This window comes from Wyeomyia smithii, chromosome 3 (assembly GCF_029784165.1).
Source record: "Wyeomyia smithii strain HCP4-BCI-WySm-NY-G18 chromosome 3, ASM2978416v1, whole genome shotgun sequence".
In the NCBI taxonomy this organism is placed as follows: Eukaryota; Metazoa; Arthropoda; class Insecta; order Diptera; family Culicidae; genus Wyeomyia; species Wyeomyia smithii.
Genome location: NC_073696.1, coordinates 3563440 through 3577581, shown reverse-complemented (window position 1 = coordinate 3577581; position 14142 = coordinate 3563440). Strand labels below are relative to the sequence as shown.

Here is a 14142-nt window from a genome sequence, read left to right as displayed (position 1 = left end):
AAATAAAAATAAGCATCAAAAAAGTGATATGACTAGAATAGAAATAGATAAAAATAAAAATCTGTTTACCTTCTGTCGTATTAGTCGCTTCATTAATCAATGAATTAGCGGAATCGTCGGCGAATGAAGCGTGATCTCCTTCTATCATGACAAACGGTGCATCGATTATTATGAATTCCGGGAGGCCTTCGATCTCATCCATCGTATTACGCCAAAAATAAAACATTGTTGTATTCTCCACTGGTCCTGACCAGATAAGATTATTACGCTGTTCTCGAAATAGAGAGAGCTTCTCTGGTGTCAACTTTTTGTTCATCATCTGCATGAAGTGCAAATTTCTATCCATCTCTAAGGCTTGACAGTCATCAGCGGATGGTACATGTTCTGAGGGATGAAGGTCTATCGAAAGGTTTAGGAAATAATTCGTAATCTAGTGCATTCGCATCGAATGGATATAAGCCACATTAACGAAACCCATTGATCAATGACGCTTCCTTGTTTGCCATTCTATCTATAGCTTTCTCTAGAAGTGGAGCAAAATCGGTTCTTGAAATCATCGCGCCATTATTTTCGAAGCGCCACTTGTTCAGCTCCTCCTGCCATGATTTTTTCAAGGGCGCAAAAAAAGCTACATCTAAAGGCTGCATCACGTGAGTAGCATTTGGGAACAGGGATACCAAGATAATTTTTTTGGTTTTACAAAATTCTACTGTTTCAAATGACGTGTGGGAAGAGTGGCCATCAACAAACAAAAGAATAGGGAACTTAACATTTTGTTTGACAGCCCATGGGTAGAATACTGCAGAAATAAACTCATAAAAAGCATCCGAGTTCATCCATCCTGAGTCCGAGCGACCAATCGCCCAACCTTTCGGAACACTGTTTGTGATGCTAGCTGGAATCCTGGATTTGTAAGGAAACAATATCAGTGGTGGTGCAAGATTCCCAGCGGCTGATCCCGAAATTAAGACCGTATAGTTTTCTTTGTCGCTGTTTGCTGACAATGCCTGAACTGCCTTACAGTCTTTTGCTGTAAGCACTCGTTGCTTGCGTGGTACAAGAAAGAATGCCGTCTCATCCATGTTAAAGATTCTAGTTGGATCAGTCAGGACATCTTCGACATGGTTTTGCAACAAATGATCAGTTACATTATGGAACCATTCCCGTACACCGGCTTCAGTTATCGCTCTTTTCTTAGCGATATTGTTCGCCGTTCTTTTCGCTAGCTCTGGATTACGTTTCAGAAAACGCCGCATCCAACCGCGTGAAGGAATAGAATTTTTGAAAGATTTTTTGAAAGAGATACGAAATTGCAAGAGCGATCCTTTGTGTTAGTTGATTAGAGCTGTAGCGTATCGTAGTCGGGCAGAACCGTAGCGTGCAGTTGGTGGGGTTAACCACGCTGAGGGAATCAGCACTAGAAGGGCGTCGAAAGAGCTAAAATGATGCCTTGAAACGCAATCAAAGGGCTTCAAATATGCTCTCCACCAAGGGCACAGGGATGCCACGCTACGGTTCTGTTGGTCAGCAAAACCATGGATGGAGGGTAGATAGTTGTCAAAATATGTACCTGTTTTTCGCCGACAGGAAAACCTGCAGCGGCCATTGCAAGCACCCACTGCACGATCGACTCCTCTTCTACAGCCGTAAATACTGGAGGGGCACCTTTTTGATTTAAGTATCGATTCAACATCGCATCTTTTATGGTGGTGAATGGTACTGAGAATGCTCTCGATGCTTCCCGGTACGATTTACCCTCACGTACCATAGCCACAGCTTGTTCTAAATCTTTCGATACTTGGTAGTCATGTCCATGTTAAACTAAAAACACGTCGGATAAAGTTCAATTCACAAGACATTTCCTACGTGTACGGATTTAAAATCATTTCACAAATTAGGCTTCAAATCCGTACAGCTTAAACCATGATGAATATATACCAATAAAATGATATATTTCTCATAACCAGCGCTTATAACACTAAATACTTACCTCTCAGATCGATGAGTAGCTATCAAATTATTGCAATCACCGCAAATGCACTTTTAAATTAGTTTTTTTTCAGAACTGGTTTCTTAGTGAATTGCTAACACCAAGCACAAATGATACGTTTGACAAGCACGCGAATAGATTTTTATTTTAAGTATTTTTATTTCCAAGCCTACTGATTTATTTTCAATGCAGATATCACGGCAATATTAAATTTAATATGACTCAGCAGTTATTGATGCATATTAACGATTATATTACCAGTAATTGAATGAAACCTACGGGGTGTACGGATTTCGGTACTGTACGGATTTCGGGTCCGCACGGTACCCATATTAACGGTCATTTTCGAACTACCAACACTAGGTGGTATAATGTTCGAACTACCTGTAACCTGTGCATAAGTTAAACGGGTATGCAAAGGAGTAGGTAAACTATGCGTCACTGGTACGCTTGGAGAATTTTGTTTTGAAGTTGGTTTTAATTGAGAAATTAAATTTTGTTTACCTTGCCTTGCCTTAACAATTGCTAAACGGACTGGGCATTGATAAAAATTTGACATATGGTTGCCGTTACAATTCGCACAGCGAAAATTTTTACTCTCTTTCACAGGACATGTGTCCTTTTTGTGAGAAGAGTCTCCACAATTAAGACATTTTTGGTCCATGTTACAGAATTTGGAACCATGGCCATAACGTTGGCAAGTACGGCATTGGGTGATATGCTTTTCACCTCCGCCATACTTCCTATAAATTTCCCACTTTACACGCACATTATACAAAGCATGTGCTTTTTCAAAAAATTTTAAGTTGTTAACCTCATTGCGGTTAAAATGAATTAAATAATTAACAAGGGAAATTCCAGTTCTCTGACTGTTTTCGCCTCGTGATTTTTGTTTCATTAGAATTACTTGGGTAGGGGCTATGCCAAGTAATTCTGTTAAAGTAAGTTTGATCTCATCAACGGTTTGATCGTTGGTGAGACCTTTCAAGACAACCTTGAACGGCTTGGCGTTCTTGGTGTCATATGTAAAAAATTTGTACATCTTGTCAGTTAAATACTGAACAAGACGATCACGACCCTTTACTGAGTCGGCTAATAAGCGACATTCACCTCTACGGCCAATTTGATAGGTAACTTTAACGTCAGAAACAAACGTTGAAAGTTCCTTTTTGAATATATTGAATTCAGAAGAAATAGTTACCACAATAGGTGGAACTTTCTCCTTTTTTAAAGATTTTATATTTTGTATAGTTTCATTATTGGTAACTTCCATTTCACCAGCTTCATGCTCAAGCAAAATAACAAAAGGATTGTCACTACAGACACTCGAAGTGTCAGAAAGAGATGCCTCTCTTTTCCTCCCCGCAGCGAAGCGAGGTTTCTTTTTCCGTCCAGCCATTTCAGGTGATACGAAAAAAGTTAAAACAAATGTTAAATTCAAAAGTAGGTAGTCTTGAGAAAGACTGATGGGAAATAACTTTCAGGTGATCTTAAAAAGACACACTGACAAAACACAAACTTTGAAGCTATAGGCAGTCAAAGACCAGTCCACAAGCAACCGAAAAAACGTCTGATCTGTAGGACAGTTCAAGACGCACTGGATTTTATAACCTTTGTTTTTGTGCACAGAAGGTAAAACAATCCATACACCAATTCGATTTTTATAGTTTATGTGAATATAATTAAAGATATTTATTACAAAATTAACATGTAAAAAATAAACACTCTAATTTTACTGGTGGGGTCGAAGTTGATGATTAATAGATTTGGTGTAATTGCGGAGCTATATTTTGATTGAAAAATGAATCGAAGAATTCGTACAACAAAATTTAACCTCATGTTTTCACCATCACTTCATCACAATGGACATAATCATCCGTGGTGACATCTCGGATCGCGTTGGGAATCGAACCCAGACCATCACGCCTCGATTGTTTTTATTGGCACGTTTTTACTATCGCAGTAAATTTGCATTTGTTGTATGCCATATGGGAACTTTGAATTTCGCCGCTGACTGTCGCTTGTGATTTATGTTCATTTTTTTACGAGCAGAGAGCTTTTAACGACGCTGTGATGACTGCGCTTTATTTATGTATGTCAACCAGCATCCGTTGTAAGTGCTGATTAGCCGCCGTTTACTGGCTGGCAATACAATTTCCAGTGCAGGGCCTGGAAAGTAATCCGAGTAATTAATCGATTTTAATGAAACTATGTAGACAGACGACGAACTCGACTTCAACGGAAGTGTCAATTTTCTGTTGTTAGTCGAAAACAAAATGCACATCGAATTTTCAAGTCGAGCTGGTCTGAACTATATATCACATATTCATATTATTGAATCTTCGGTGTTTGTTATTAGCAAATAATGTAGTATAATTTTTGTTGTTGTGATTCTCCAGGTACCGGTCTGGCCAGTGTTGTTGTGTCGTTCCTCATGTCGACCTATTACAGCGTAATTATAGCGTACGCTATCTATTACTTCTTTACATCCTTTCGGCCGGATTTACCGTGGACCGATTGCTCCCACCGGTGGAACACGCCGGATTGCTGGGTTCCGGAGCGCTTGAAGCATAACATCAGCCGACCAGAACTGTCGAGGACACCGACCGAGGAGTTTTTTGAGTTGGTTTCTTTTTCGCTTTCGAAATGATCTGTGATCTTGATCATGGTTTTTATTATTTCAGAAACAAAGTGCTTCAAATTAGCCACGGCATCGAGTATCCTGGCGGAATGCGGTGGGAGCTGGTAGCCTGTTTGGTCTGCGCGTGGATTCTGGTCTACTTTGCCATTTGGAAATCGATCAAATCATCTGCAAAGGTACGCTATCTTACCGCCACACTGCCGTTCGTGTTGATCATCGTTTTCTTGGGCCGCTCGCTGACGCTGGAGGGTGCCGATAAAGGTTTAAAATATTTCTTCCGACCTAACTGGCAGGAGCTCAAGCGGGCAAACGTGGGTTGATTTGATGCAATTAGTACTTGTGTCACGCTAATATTTTTTTTTGTTACCACTTAGGTCTGGATTAATGCGGCCGCACAGAATTTCAACTCGATAGGCATCGCGTTCGGTTCGATGATTTCGTTCGCCAGTTACAATAAGTATAATAATAATATCCTGCACGACACGCTGGCCGTGTCGTTCGTAAATGGAATCACCAGTCTGCTGGTTGGAATATTCGCTTTTGCAACGATCGGTAATATTGCCATGGAACAAAATACGACGGTGGAGGATGTAATTAGCGGAGGGCCAGGATTGATCTTCGTAGTGTATCCGCAGGCGTTAGCCAAAATGCCAGCCGCTCAGATGTGGGCCGTGCTGTTCTTCTTCATGCTACTCTGCTTGGGTTTGAATAGTCAGGTAAGTGATTGACACGTTGAAAAATTGAATTTTAAGACTAACTTCACTTATGTTTTTAGTTTGCCATAGTCGAAGTGGTGGTAACGTCAATCCAGGATGGATTCCCACGGTGGATCAAACGGAAATTGGTGTATCACGAGCTCCTGGTGTTAATCGTATGCGCTGTATCATTTTTCGCTGGTCTTCCAAATTTGATACAGGGTGGAATATACTTCTTCCAGCTGATAGATCATTACGCAGCCTCCATATCGATCATGTTTCTAGCGTTCTTCGAAACAATTGCCATTGCGTGGTTTTACGGAATCAATCGGCTGTCGAAAAATGTGAAACAAATGACCGGAAAGTATCCCTCGTTCTATTTACGGTTCTGTTTGCTGATTGCCGTACCCGCTCTGCTAATTGTAAGTAATCAAGGATGCATACCTATGTAACGTAATTTAAAGTATTTTTGTATTGTTTTTTTTTCTAGTCATTATGGATTTTCAGTTTGATCAATTACGAAGCACCCACGTACCATAATGGCAAATATATCTATCCAGGTTGGGCCCATGGTCTTGGATGGGCTATTACGGCAGCTTCCTTGGTTTGCATTCCAGCATTCGCTATTTACCAAATTGCGCGAGCAGAAGGAAGCACACTGGGACAGGTAATACAGCTATAACTGCTGATGAAGATAACAATTGTTTTTCACTAACAAAAATGTACAAATTCCATTCCAGAAAATAATGAACACCCTCAAGCCTAACCTGTATGAGTGTAAAATCTGCGGTGAACATCATTGTGATCACGACTTTCCTGAAGATATGAACGGCTACGGGCAGGAGATGACTCTAGTCGACTCAACTTCTGGCGCACCGCTGATTTTGCAAGCTCCACCGGCTGGTAATCAGGCCATCACGGATCAGCGTGGAGTTGAAAGTTCAAATCTGCGACAAGCGGGCGATGAGTCGCATACGGAAAGAAGGTAGAAAAACCTGTCAGGACAGTTCAGAACATCTACTCATCTAGCACCGTAATCCCTCAGTCCACAATCGAAATCCAAATAAGCGAGTATCATAAAAGACAACTAGATAGCTTTATAACGTTCCCGCAAACGAACATTTATTACTTCTAATAAGCTGTACATGTGTAATATTTTAGCTAAATCTATCGTAAGGTGAAATTTTACTAAACGTTTCGACGCGAATAGTTCACTGCTGATGGAATCGAATAGAGAGCGAAAAATTTACCATACGGAAAGACTTTGAATCGAGGAAAAATTATACATTTTGCCTGATTAAGGCTGTTATACATTAAGGCTTTTTTGTCGTTTCTTAGAACGAAAAAAGAAAGTTATCCTCATATTACTTTCATTACTTTATTATTTCATAGTTCAGTCACATCGATAAATTGATCCGTATCTTCTAACGTTATACTTGCCGCCAACTGTTGGCAGCGTTTGAGTTTTATATGAAATATAAAAGAAAATATTTTTCATCACGTTCGTTGTCTGGCTTTGCTCCACGATAAGTTAAATAAATAAAATTAAAGGTTCGCAAACTCAAAGTATTAACTTGAATTCTTCAACACCCAGTATACAATTCATCACTCACCACACGACTTACCGGAGGAATTGAGTTATAAAAATTAAAATCGGATGGCTTTGAGACGGAAAACTTTTATAAAGTACTTCACAAAAATAGTGAAAATGTGTGCGTCAAACTATTTGCTCTAAGCTGTTTAGAGTAATCCCTCAAGTGGTGGTAGAACCTCGTACATGGCGTATTTCCATGTCCAGCGTCTGGCGAGGGACTCAAACTTCGGTCGGTCGTTTTCATACATTCGACCAAGCTCGGGTTCCATACAAATCTGAAAGTTGAACATAAATTAATTACCTTTCAGCTGTAGATGTCACGTTTAACAAACCTGTGTGAAAGGATCTGTTAGTAAACTCTGAACCGACAGCAGCAGCTTCGAGATGGTCAACGCTAACGACCAGTTGTGATGAATAATGTCAATGCCCACATCTCCGTGGCGTGACACATTAGGGTGAACAATTTTCGTCAGGAATCGAACCTGTGGCGGAAGCATTGGGTACGAACAAGGAATCACGATATAGAGGAAAAATTTGCCTCCCTCGTACGGACTGCCAGCTGGGCCGAGAATCGATGCTTGCCAGTGGAACAGCTGGTTATCGAGGGCGACGGCATCAATTCCTTCGGTGGCATCTAGATCCAGCGAGCGAATATCACTCCGTAGTCTGTTTGCCCGAATGTGGTTTACTCTACCGCGCATGGGTGCTTTCAATGCCATTTGAATGAGACATGTTCGGCAGAAGCATGAATTCATGAGGGCACCATACATCTGAATAAAAAGAAAACATGTGGACAGGAAAGTTCTTAACGTTTGAACAATCTCACTTACATAGAGCCAGTTGGGAATGGTAGAAATCTGCTGGAAAAGCGGCCACCGTTCTTTAGTGTATTTTCGCCACATCTGTTGTGGAGTGTGAACCTCGAGAATTCGTTTCCACTGCTTGCATACTTCGCTTACATTCCACAGCGAAAGATCATCAAGGTAGGAGAAAATTGAGAGTAGTACTTCCACCGGAAGTGAGCATATTTTTTGCTGTGATTCATCAGAGTCACGCGGCTGTGAGAGCAAATCTAAATACTGGTTCAAGTTTCTCGGCGCAGAAGGTCGTGGTCGCTCCAAATCGTAGTCTGAATCCTCATCGTCTGGGCGATCCTTAGCTTCGGAACCATTTTCGGGCGGCTCGTCATTACCGGAATCTTCATCATCAGAGAATTCCGTGACTAGTCCTTCGGCTTCTTCGTTTGAATGATTAGGAAATATGAAAGCATGACATGTACCGCAAAGTGGTTCCCCGTAGCTGGAACCATAGTAGCCGTTACAGATCCAACAAGACGATGAATTCTGGAATAGAGATAATGTTTTGTGCAAAGCCGATTACTAATTTTACACGAAACTTACCGAAAATTCAAAATTCTTGCAAAAATCCTCGTATTCTACATCATAGTAGAGCTCTTCCTCGAACTTGGATCCAAACGATTTACTACATCCTGCTGCCATTGGTACAGTATGGCAAAGAGATCCTTAAAAACTTCCTATCGATAAATCACCCAAAACTGTACGTAAACAAACAAGCGATTACCAAATTTTTATCACTTTGACAGATTAGCTTGATATCAGTGCGCGCTCCGAACACCAGAGCGCTAGAATATCGAAGGGTCTCACAATAGTGCAGAGAGTCTGCTGTAACCTTCTTGAATGTCAAAAATTTTGGTAAACAACCATGCGTGTTTAGAGCTTAAACTTCGGCGTAATATTTTAGTTGAAAAAGTATCTAGAAGCTGTGTATTTTAATTTAATATCGTATCAAAATGACAAAGAAAAAACCCTTGGGTAAGACTTTCATGTGATATTTCATTTTCACCAATATTTTCAATGTCGTTTCTCCGCAGGAGCGGGTCTAAGCCGTGACGAGCGAATGCTCTTTGTGGTGGGTGAAATCATCCAGGAATTGTTGAAAGCACACCACGAGGGGAAAGACGTGAACCTGAATCGGTTGAAATCAAGATTAGCATCAAACTATGGGCTGGAAAGCGCTCCTCGTTTGGTGGACATTATTGCCGCTGTTCCCCACGAAGCTAAACCTATTTTGTTGCCAAAGTTGAAAGCAAAACCTATTCGAACCGCGAGTGGGGTAAGTTAAAAATCTCTTAGATTTACAAACAGTTATCACTTGTCGCGTTTTTATAGATCGCGGTAGTAGCGGTCATGTGCAAACCACATCGCTGCCCCCACATTAACATGACCGGTAACATTTGTGTGTACTGTCCAGGGGGACCGGATAGCGATTTCGAATATTCAACGCAAAGTTATACTGGTTATGAGCCCACTTCAATGCGAGCAATCCGAGCTCGATACAATCCGTTTCTACAAACGCGCCATAGAGTCGAGCAACTGAAGCAGCTTGGACATTCCGTGGACAAAGTTGAATTCATCATTATGGGCGGCACATTCATGTGCCTACCGGAGGACTACAGAGATTACTTTATTCGAAATCTCCACGACGCTTTATCGGGTCATACCAGTTCCAGTGTGGAGGAAGCTGTACGCTATTCGGAAAAATCACACACCAAATGTATCGGAATCACAATCGAAACGCGTCCGGATTATTGCCTAAAACGCCATTTGTCAGACTTGCTGTCATACGGATGTACCCGTTTGGAAATAGGGGTTCAGTCCGTGTATGAGGACGTCGCTAGGGATACAAATCGTGGCCACACGGTGAAGGCAACCTGTGAGAGCTTTCAAATGTCGAAGGATGCCGGTTTCAAAGTCGTTTCTCATATGATGCCCGATTTGCCGAACGTAGATATCGAGAGGGACATCGAGCAATTCATCGAGTTTTTCGAAAATCCAGATTTTCGTGCGGACGGTTTAAAGATTTATCCAACTTTGGTGATCCGCGGTACCGGTTTGTATGAGCTGTGGAAAACTGGTCGTTACAAAAGTTATCCTCCTTCAACACTGGTTGACTTGGTGGCTAAAATTTTGGCGTTGGTTCCACCATGGACGCGAGTTTATCGCGTACAGCGTGATATTCCAATGCCGTTAGTCAGTTCTGGGGTTGAGCATGGAAACCTTCGTGAATTGGCTTTGGCTCGCATGAAAGATCTAGGCACAGATTGCCGGGATGTTCGAACCCGCGAGGTCGGCATACAGGAGATACACAATAAAATTCGCCCGTATGAGATCGAGTTGATTCGACGGGACTACGTAGCCAACAGCGGTTGGGAGACGTTTCTTTCCTATGAAGATCCAGCTCAGGATATTTTGGTTGGATTGCTGAGGTTGCGGAAGTGTTCCCCCGATACGTTCCGGCCGGAGCTGATCGACAATTGCTCGATAGTGAGAGAGCTTCACGTGTACGGTTCGGTGGTGCCAGTTAACGCGAGAGATCCGACCAAGTTCCAGCATCAAGGCTTCGGAATGTTGCTTATGGAGGAAGCAGAACGAATTGCACGGGAGGAACATGGTAGCAAAAAGTTGGCCGTTATTTCTGGTGTTGGAACGAGAAATTATTACCGTAAAATGGGATACGAATTAGATGGGCCCTACATGTCCAAAATGCTGGATTGACTCGGTAAGTCACAGAATAACGTTGCTTAGATTGAAGAGAAAAGAGTATTTGACGACAAATAGCTGATGAAAGAAAGCCGACATTTTCGAGAGTCAACATAATTTGAAATTCATTTAGTTAAATCGTGGGGTTCCGTACTTAAAATGGGTTTCGACGATTTTAGGCTTAACATACAAATTTTGTCTAGGTGAAGTGACGATATTTAACCTTCGTCAGGTTTCAAATTAAGGTTATTTCCTTTTTTATTTTTCTGATCACTTAATACATCACGTTCAATCTCACGTTACTTGTTAAGTTTTAAAAGCGATTGGAACACACATTTTTTTCTCTGTGTGGACTCAGAGATTTTTGATCTATTGTGACATTGCCCAGTTGTTTTCTGTACTCCGCAATTCATATTGTTGACATTATCACTGTTGAAGTAAGCGATACGCTTATCATTTATATCCGTGGTTGTCTGTGAGGTTTTACCCTTCCGTTTCAAGCGCTACTATACCGAGTCTCTTTCCATCCTACCAATATCGCCTAATTACAATTCTCTGGAGTGAGACTTCACCTAACGTTTCTCTTTAAGCAGGTTTATTCTAAGAGGGATATGAATAAGCGACGTTTCACGTGGAATTATTTCACGACCATTTTGACCGGTGAAATGATTCCACGAATATGAATGAGGGTTGAAAATTGGTTGATTTGATCTTATGATAAGTATTGGATTTATTTTTCAGTAACGAAATGAATCAGAATTCGATCCGTGTCTCAAAGCGGTCAAAGTTTCAACTTTTTGACCGATGAAAAAAAAATGCACAATAGTTCATGAAATTGTCGATACCGAAAAAGTAGGAGGGTGGTATCAAAGACACGACCGCATGGGTAGGACTACGGTATTTTTCTATATTATTTATCTTACAGTGCATTTTTATTTGCTAAGACATAAGAGCGCTTTGAACAATAAATATTAATTAATATACCTAAATAAAATATATGAATGAAACCTTATTTTTATTGGCATCTCCACTTCGCAGATATTCGAATTAGAAAAGCATTTGTTCGTAACTTGAAATGACAAGACAAACATTAGAATTAGCGAATTCGATGTATTCTTCCTTTCTCAGTAGGCAGCAAATACGAACCTATTTGGTATTTGAGACCAGAACGATCCAAGTGTAAACTCTCAGATGGAAAATAATTTGACATTAAACGAACTTCATGCATGATTAGCTCCGACGAAGAGAAAAGAATGGAAAACATTCTTGAAAACTGCACCGACCGCTGTCGAAAAATGAACACCAACTATGCATATTTGCAAGGCTTCGCCCGCTATCAGCAACATTTTATAAAACAGAAAATTCAACTAACCGCTTCAGTTACAACACTTTGAGGCACCATGCCAGTTGCCGATGATTCTTGTTCTCTGGGGGCCAGAATTCCAGCCATTTTAGTACTTTTGCAGTAGCCATGTATTACTAACAGCCACCAGCATTACGGGTGAAACCGGCAAGAGATGACCGGTACTACCTTGTCTTTCCCCCTTTCAACGGCTAACACCTACCGTCCGTACGTCACTGGTACGGTTTTAGAATGAAAATGATGGGGTGAATTTTTTTTTTGGATTCCATATTCTTTACTTTTCCTACGGTATTTTCATTATACATTTGTTTTTTTTTTTTGAACATTGTGAGAGATTCAATTTTATCAACTTTTCAACTCTGATGTTTTTAATGCACTATAAGTGTTACTACTTTTTCCTTTTCTACGTACATGATTTACATTTTATTGCTCGGCATTAGAGTTTTAATTATCAAATAAATATACCTAGCTACTTATAAATAAAGCTCACAAATCAGCACCGCACTAGAGTTAAGTGCATTGTTTTTAGTGTTTTCAGCGTGTACAGAGATTATGTTTTCGGTCATATCGATACCAGCTATTTGATGCACTTCTGATGTTCGGGTTCCGAAAGGTACGTTCAAGATCATTTTCAGGAACTTGTTCTGGATCCGTTGAATCTTCTGCAGGTGAGTTCTCGCGCAGGTTCTCCAGACCGACGAGGCGTATAGGAGCATCGGCAGGATGACCTGTTTGTATACCATCAATTTATTCACGACGGATAATTTCGATTTTCGGTTGATTAGCGGGTACAACTTCTTCATTAGCACTAAACTTTTCGTAACTGTTTGTTCAATGTGGGGGCTATAAAGTAGCTTATGATCATAGGTCAAACCAAGATAGCGAACATTTGACGACCAGGAATATCCACATTGTTCAACCGAATCTTTGTTGTCAGCACCAAACGTTGACTATTCCGATGAGGAAAGACTATGGTCTGAGTTTTTGCTGCATTCACACAAATTTTTAACTATTTGGTTGATCTGTCTGCCCTCGTACATAATGGCGGTATCATCAGTAAACAGCGACAGGATGCATCCATTGGGTAGTTCAGGAATATCTAATAAATAAATAAGTTGTACAGAACAGGACCAAGGATACTGCCCTGTGGAACACCAGCTCCTACGTCGTATGGGTCAGACAGGCCACCCAGCACACCTGAGATTTGCGCAGCGTAAGATAGTTTTGCACAATTTTCACAAGATAAACGGGATAGTTGTAGCGCTATAGCTTGTAGATAAGCCCGTCGTGCCACACGTTGTCAAATGCTTTTTCTATGTCCAGGCAGGCCATGGCAGTTGTTTTAGATAGCTCCTTGTTCCGATTGATGAGTTTTGTTACCCTCTGCAGTTGATATGTTGTTGAATGGCCTCTGCGAAAACCGAACTGCTCGTCCAGAAATATGTTGTTCACTTCTGCGTGGCACAGAATACGGCTGTAGATGCATCGTTCGAATACCTTGCTGAGGGCAGAAAGCAGACTGATGGGACGGTAGCTTTTGGGGCATGTGGGATCCTTTCCTGGTTTCAAAATGTGAATCACTTTCGCCAGTTTCCACTTTGCTGGAAAGTACGCCAATTCAAGGCATCGGTTGAACACTTTCCACCACAGGCAAGGCTGTTGGTCCAAGGTTTTGAAGTAGAATACTTCTCTCCGGAAGTTCGGCTACATAGGGATGTGAAATGAAAATCTAAAACCGAAAAAAGTGAAAAATATGTCCAATTTCAAATGCTAATAAATCGGTTAGTATTCGATGGATTTCCTTCGTTCTTGCAGCAATAGATTGGAAAATCTTCTAAGATTCTTCCCGAAATAAGATAATTGTAATTTTTTTATTCACACTATTGTACTATCGAAAATAGTCAAGCCTTGTCAGAACGAAAAATTCGACCTCTGATTGGTCGTTATATGCTTGCTTCTCAAGCACGGTCGACAGGATCATATACCTTGCAATTGAAAACATGCTATTTGGCCTATATAAGAGCCTGCTTCAGCCGGAGCCGCTCATAATAGTTCTAGACAGCGACAACAGCAGTTGTCCTTCCTTAGCAGCAGCACTAGCCCTGTGGTTGGTCACCACGTCTCAGGAGCAGCGCAGTTTTTCTCAGCGTGTGTCGCCAGACAGCCATTATTCCCCCCGTGTTGGGGCAGCATGATGATTGCCATCAGGTAATCCAATTTCGGAAATCAAAATGCCTTTTTTAAGGCAAATAAACAAGTCATTGAAAGTTAATAATTTTTGTCAACGCAAGCAAGCATT

The 14142-nt window shown here is 41.0% G+C and overlaps 3 protein-coding genes across 8 annotated transcripts in view; 2 read left to right on the top strand and 1 right to left on the bottom strand.

The window, feature by feature from the left end:
• LOC129726759 (sodium- and chloride-dependent GABA transporter ine) overlaps nt 1-6643 on the top strand; it is a 68144-nt gene extending 61501 nt beyond the window's left edge. For all 6 annotated transcript variants that reach the window (XM_055683825.1, XM_055683827.1, XM_055683826.1 and 3 more), the window contains 6 exons: nt 4390-4612; nt 4675-4942; nt 5006-5347; nt 5407-5748; nt 5817-5993; nt 6067-6643. In XM_055683825.1, coding sequence (XP_055539800.1) covers nt 4390-4612; nt 4675-4942; nt 5006-5347; nt 5407-5748; nt 5817-5993; nt 6067-6315 — 1601 coding nt within the window. In that variant the 3' untranslated portion in view covers nt 6316-6643. The remainder of the gene's footprint in view (nt 1-4389; nt 4613-4674; nt 4943-5005; nt 5348-5406; nt 5749-5816; nt 5994-6066) is intronic.
• Nucleotides 6644-6679: 36 nt separating this feature from the next.
• LOC129726760 (uncharacterized) lies at nt 6680-8523 on the bottom strand. Its single transcript, XM_055683830.1, has 4 exons — nt 8321-8523; nt 7751-8263; nt 7253-7690; nt 6680-7195 (listed from the first exon to the last, which is right to left on the bottom strand). The coding sequence occupies exons 1-4, from the start codon at nt 8417-8419 to the stop codon at nt 7067-7069; spliced, it is 1179 nt and encodes a 392-aa protein (XP_055539805.1). The 5' UTR covers nt 8420-8523; the 3' UTR covers nt 6680-7066.
• A 91-nt stretch (nt 8524-8614) lies between these two features.
• On the top strand, nt 8615-10538 carry LOC129727783 (elongator complex protein 3). The gene is made up of 3 exons (XM_055685962.1): nt 8615-8752; nt 8812-9053; nt 9110-10538. The coding sequence occupies exons 1-3, from the start codon at nt 8731-8733 to the stop codon at nt 10493-10495; spliced, it is 1650 nt and encodes a 549-aa protein (XP_055541937.1). The 5' UTR covers nt 8615-8730; the 3' UTR covers nt 10496-10538.
• Nucleotides 10539-14142: the final 3604 nt, after the last annotated feature.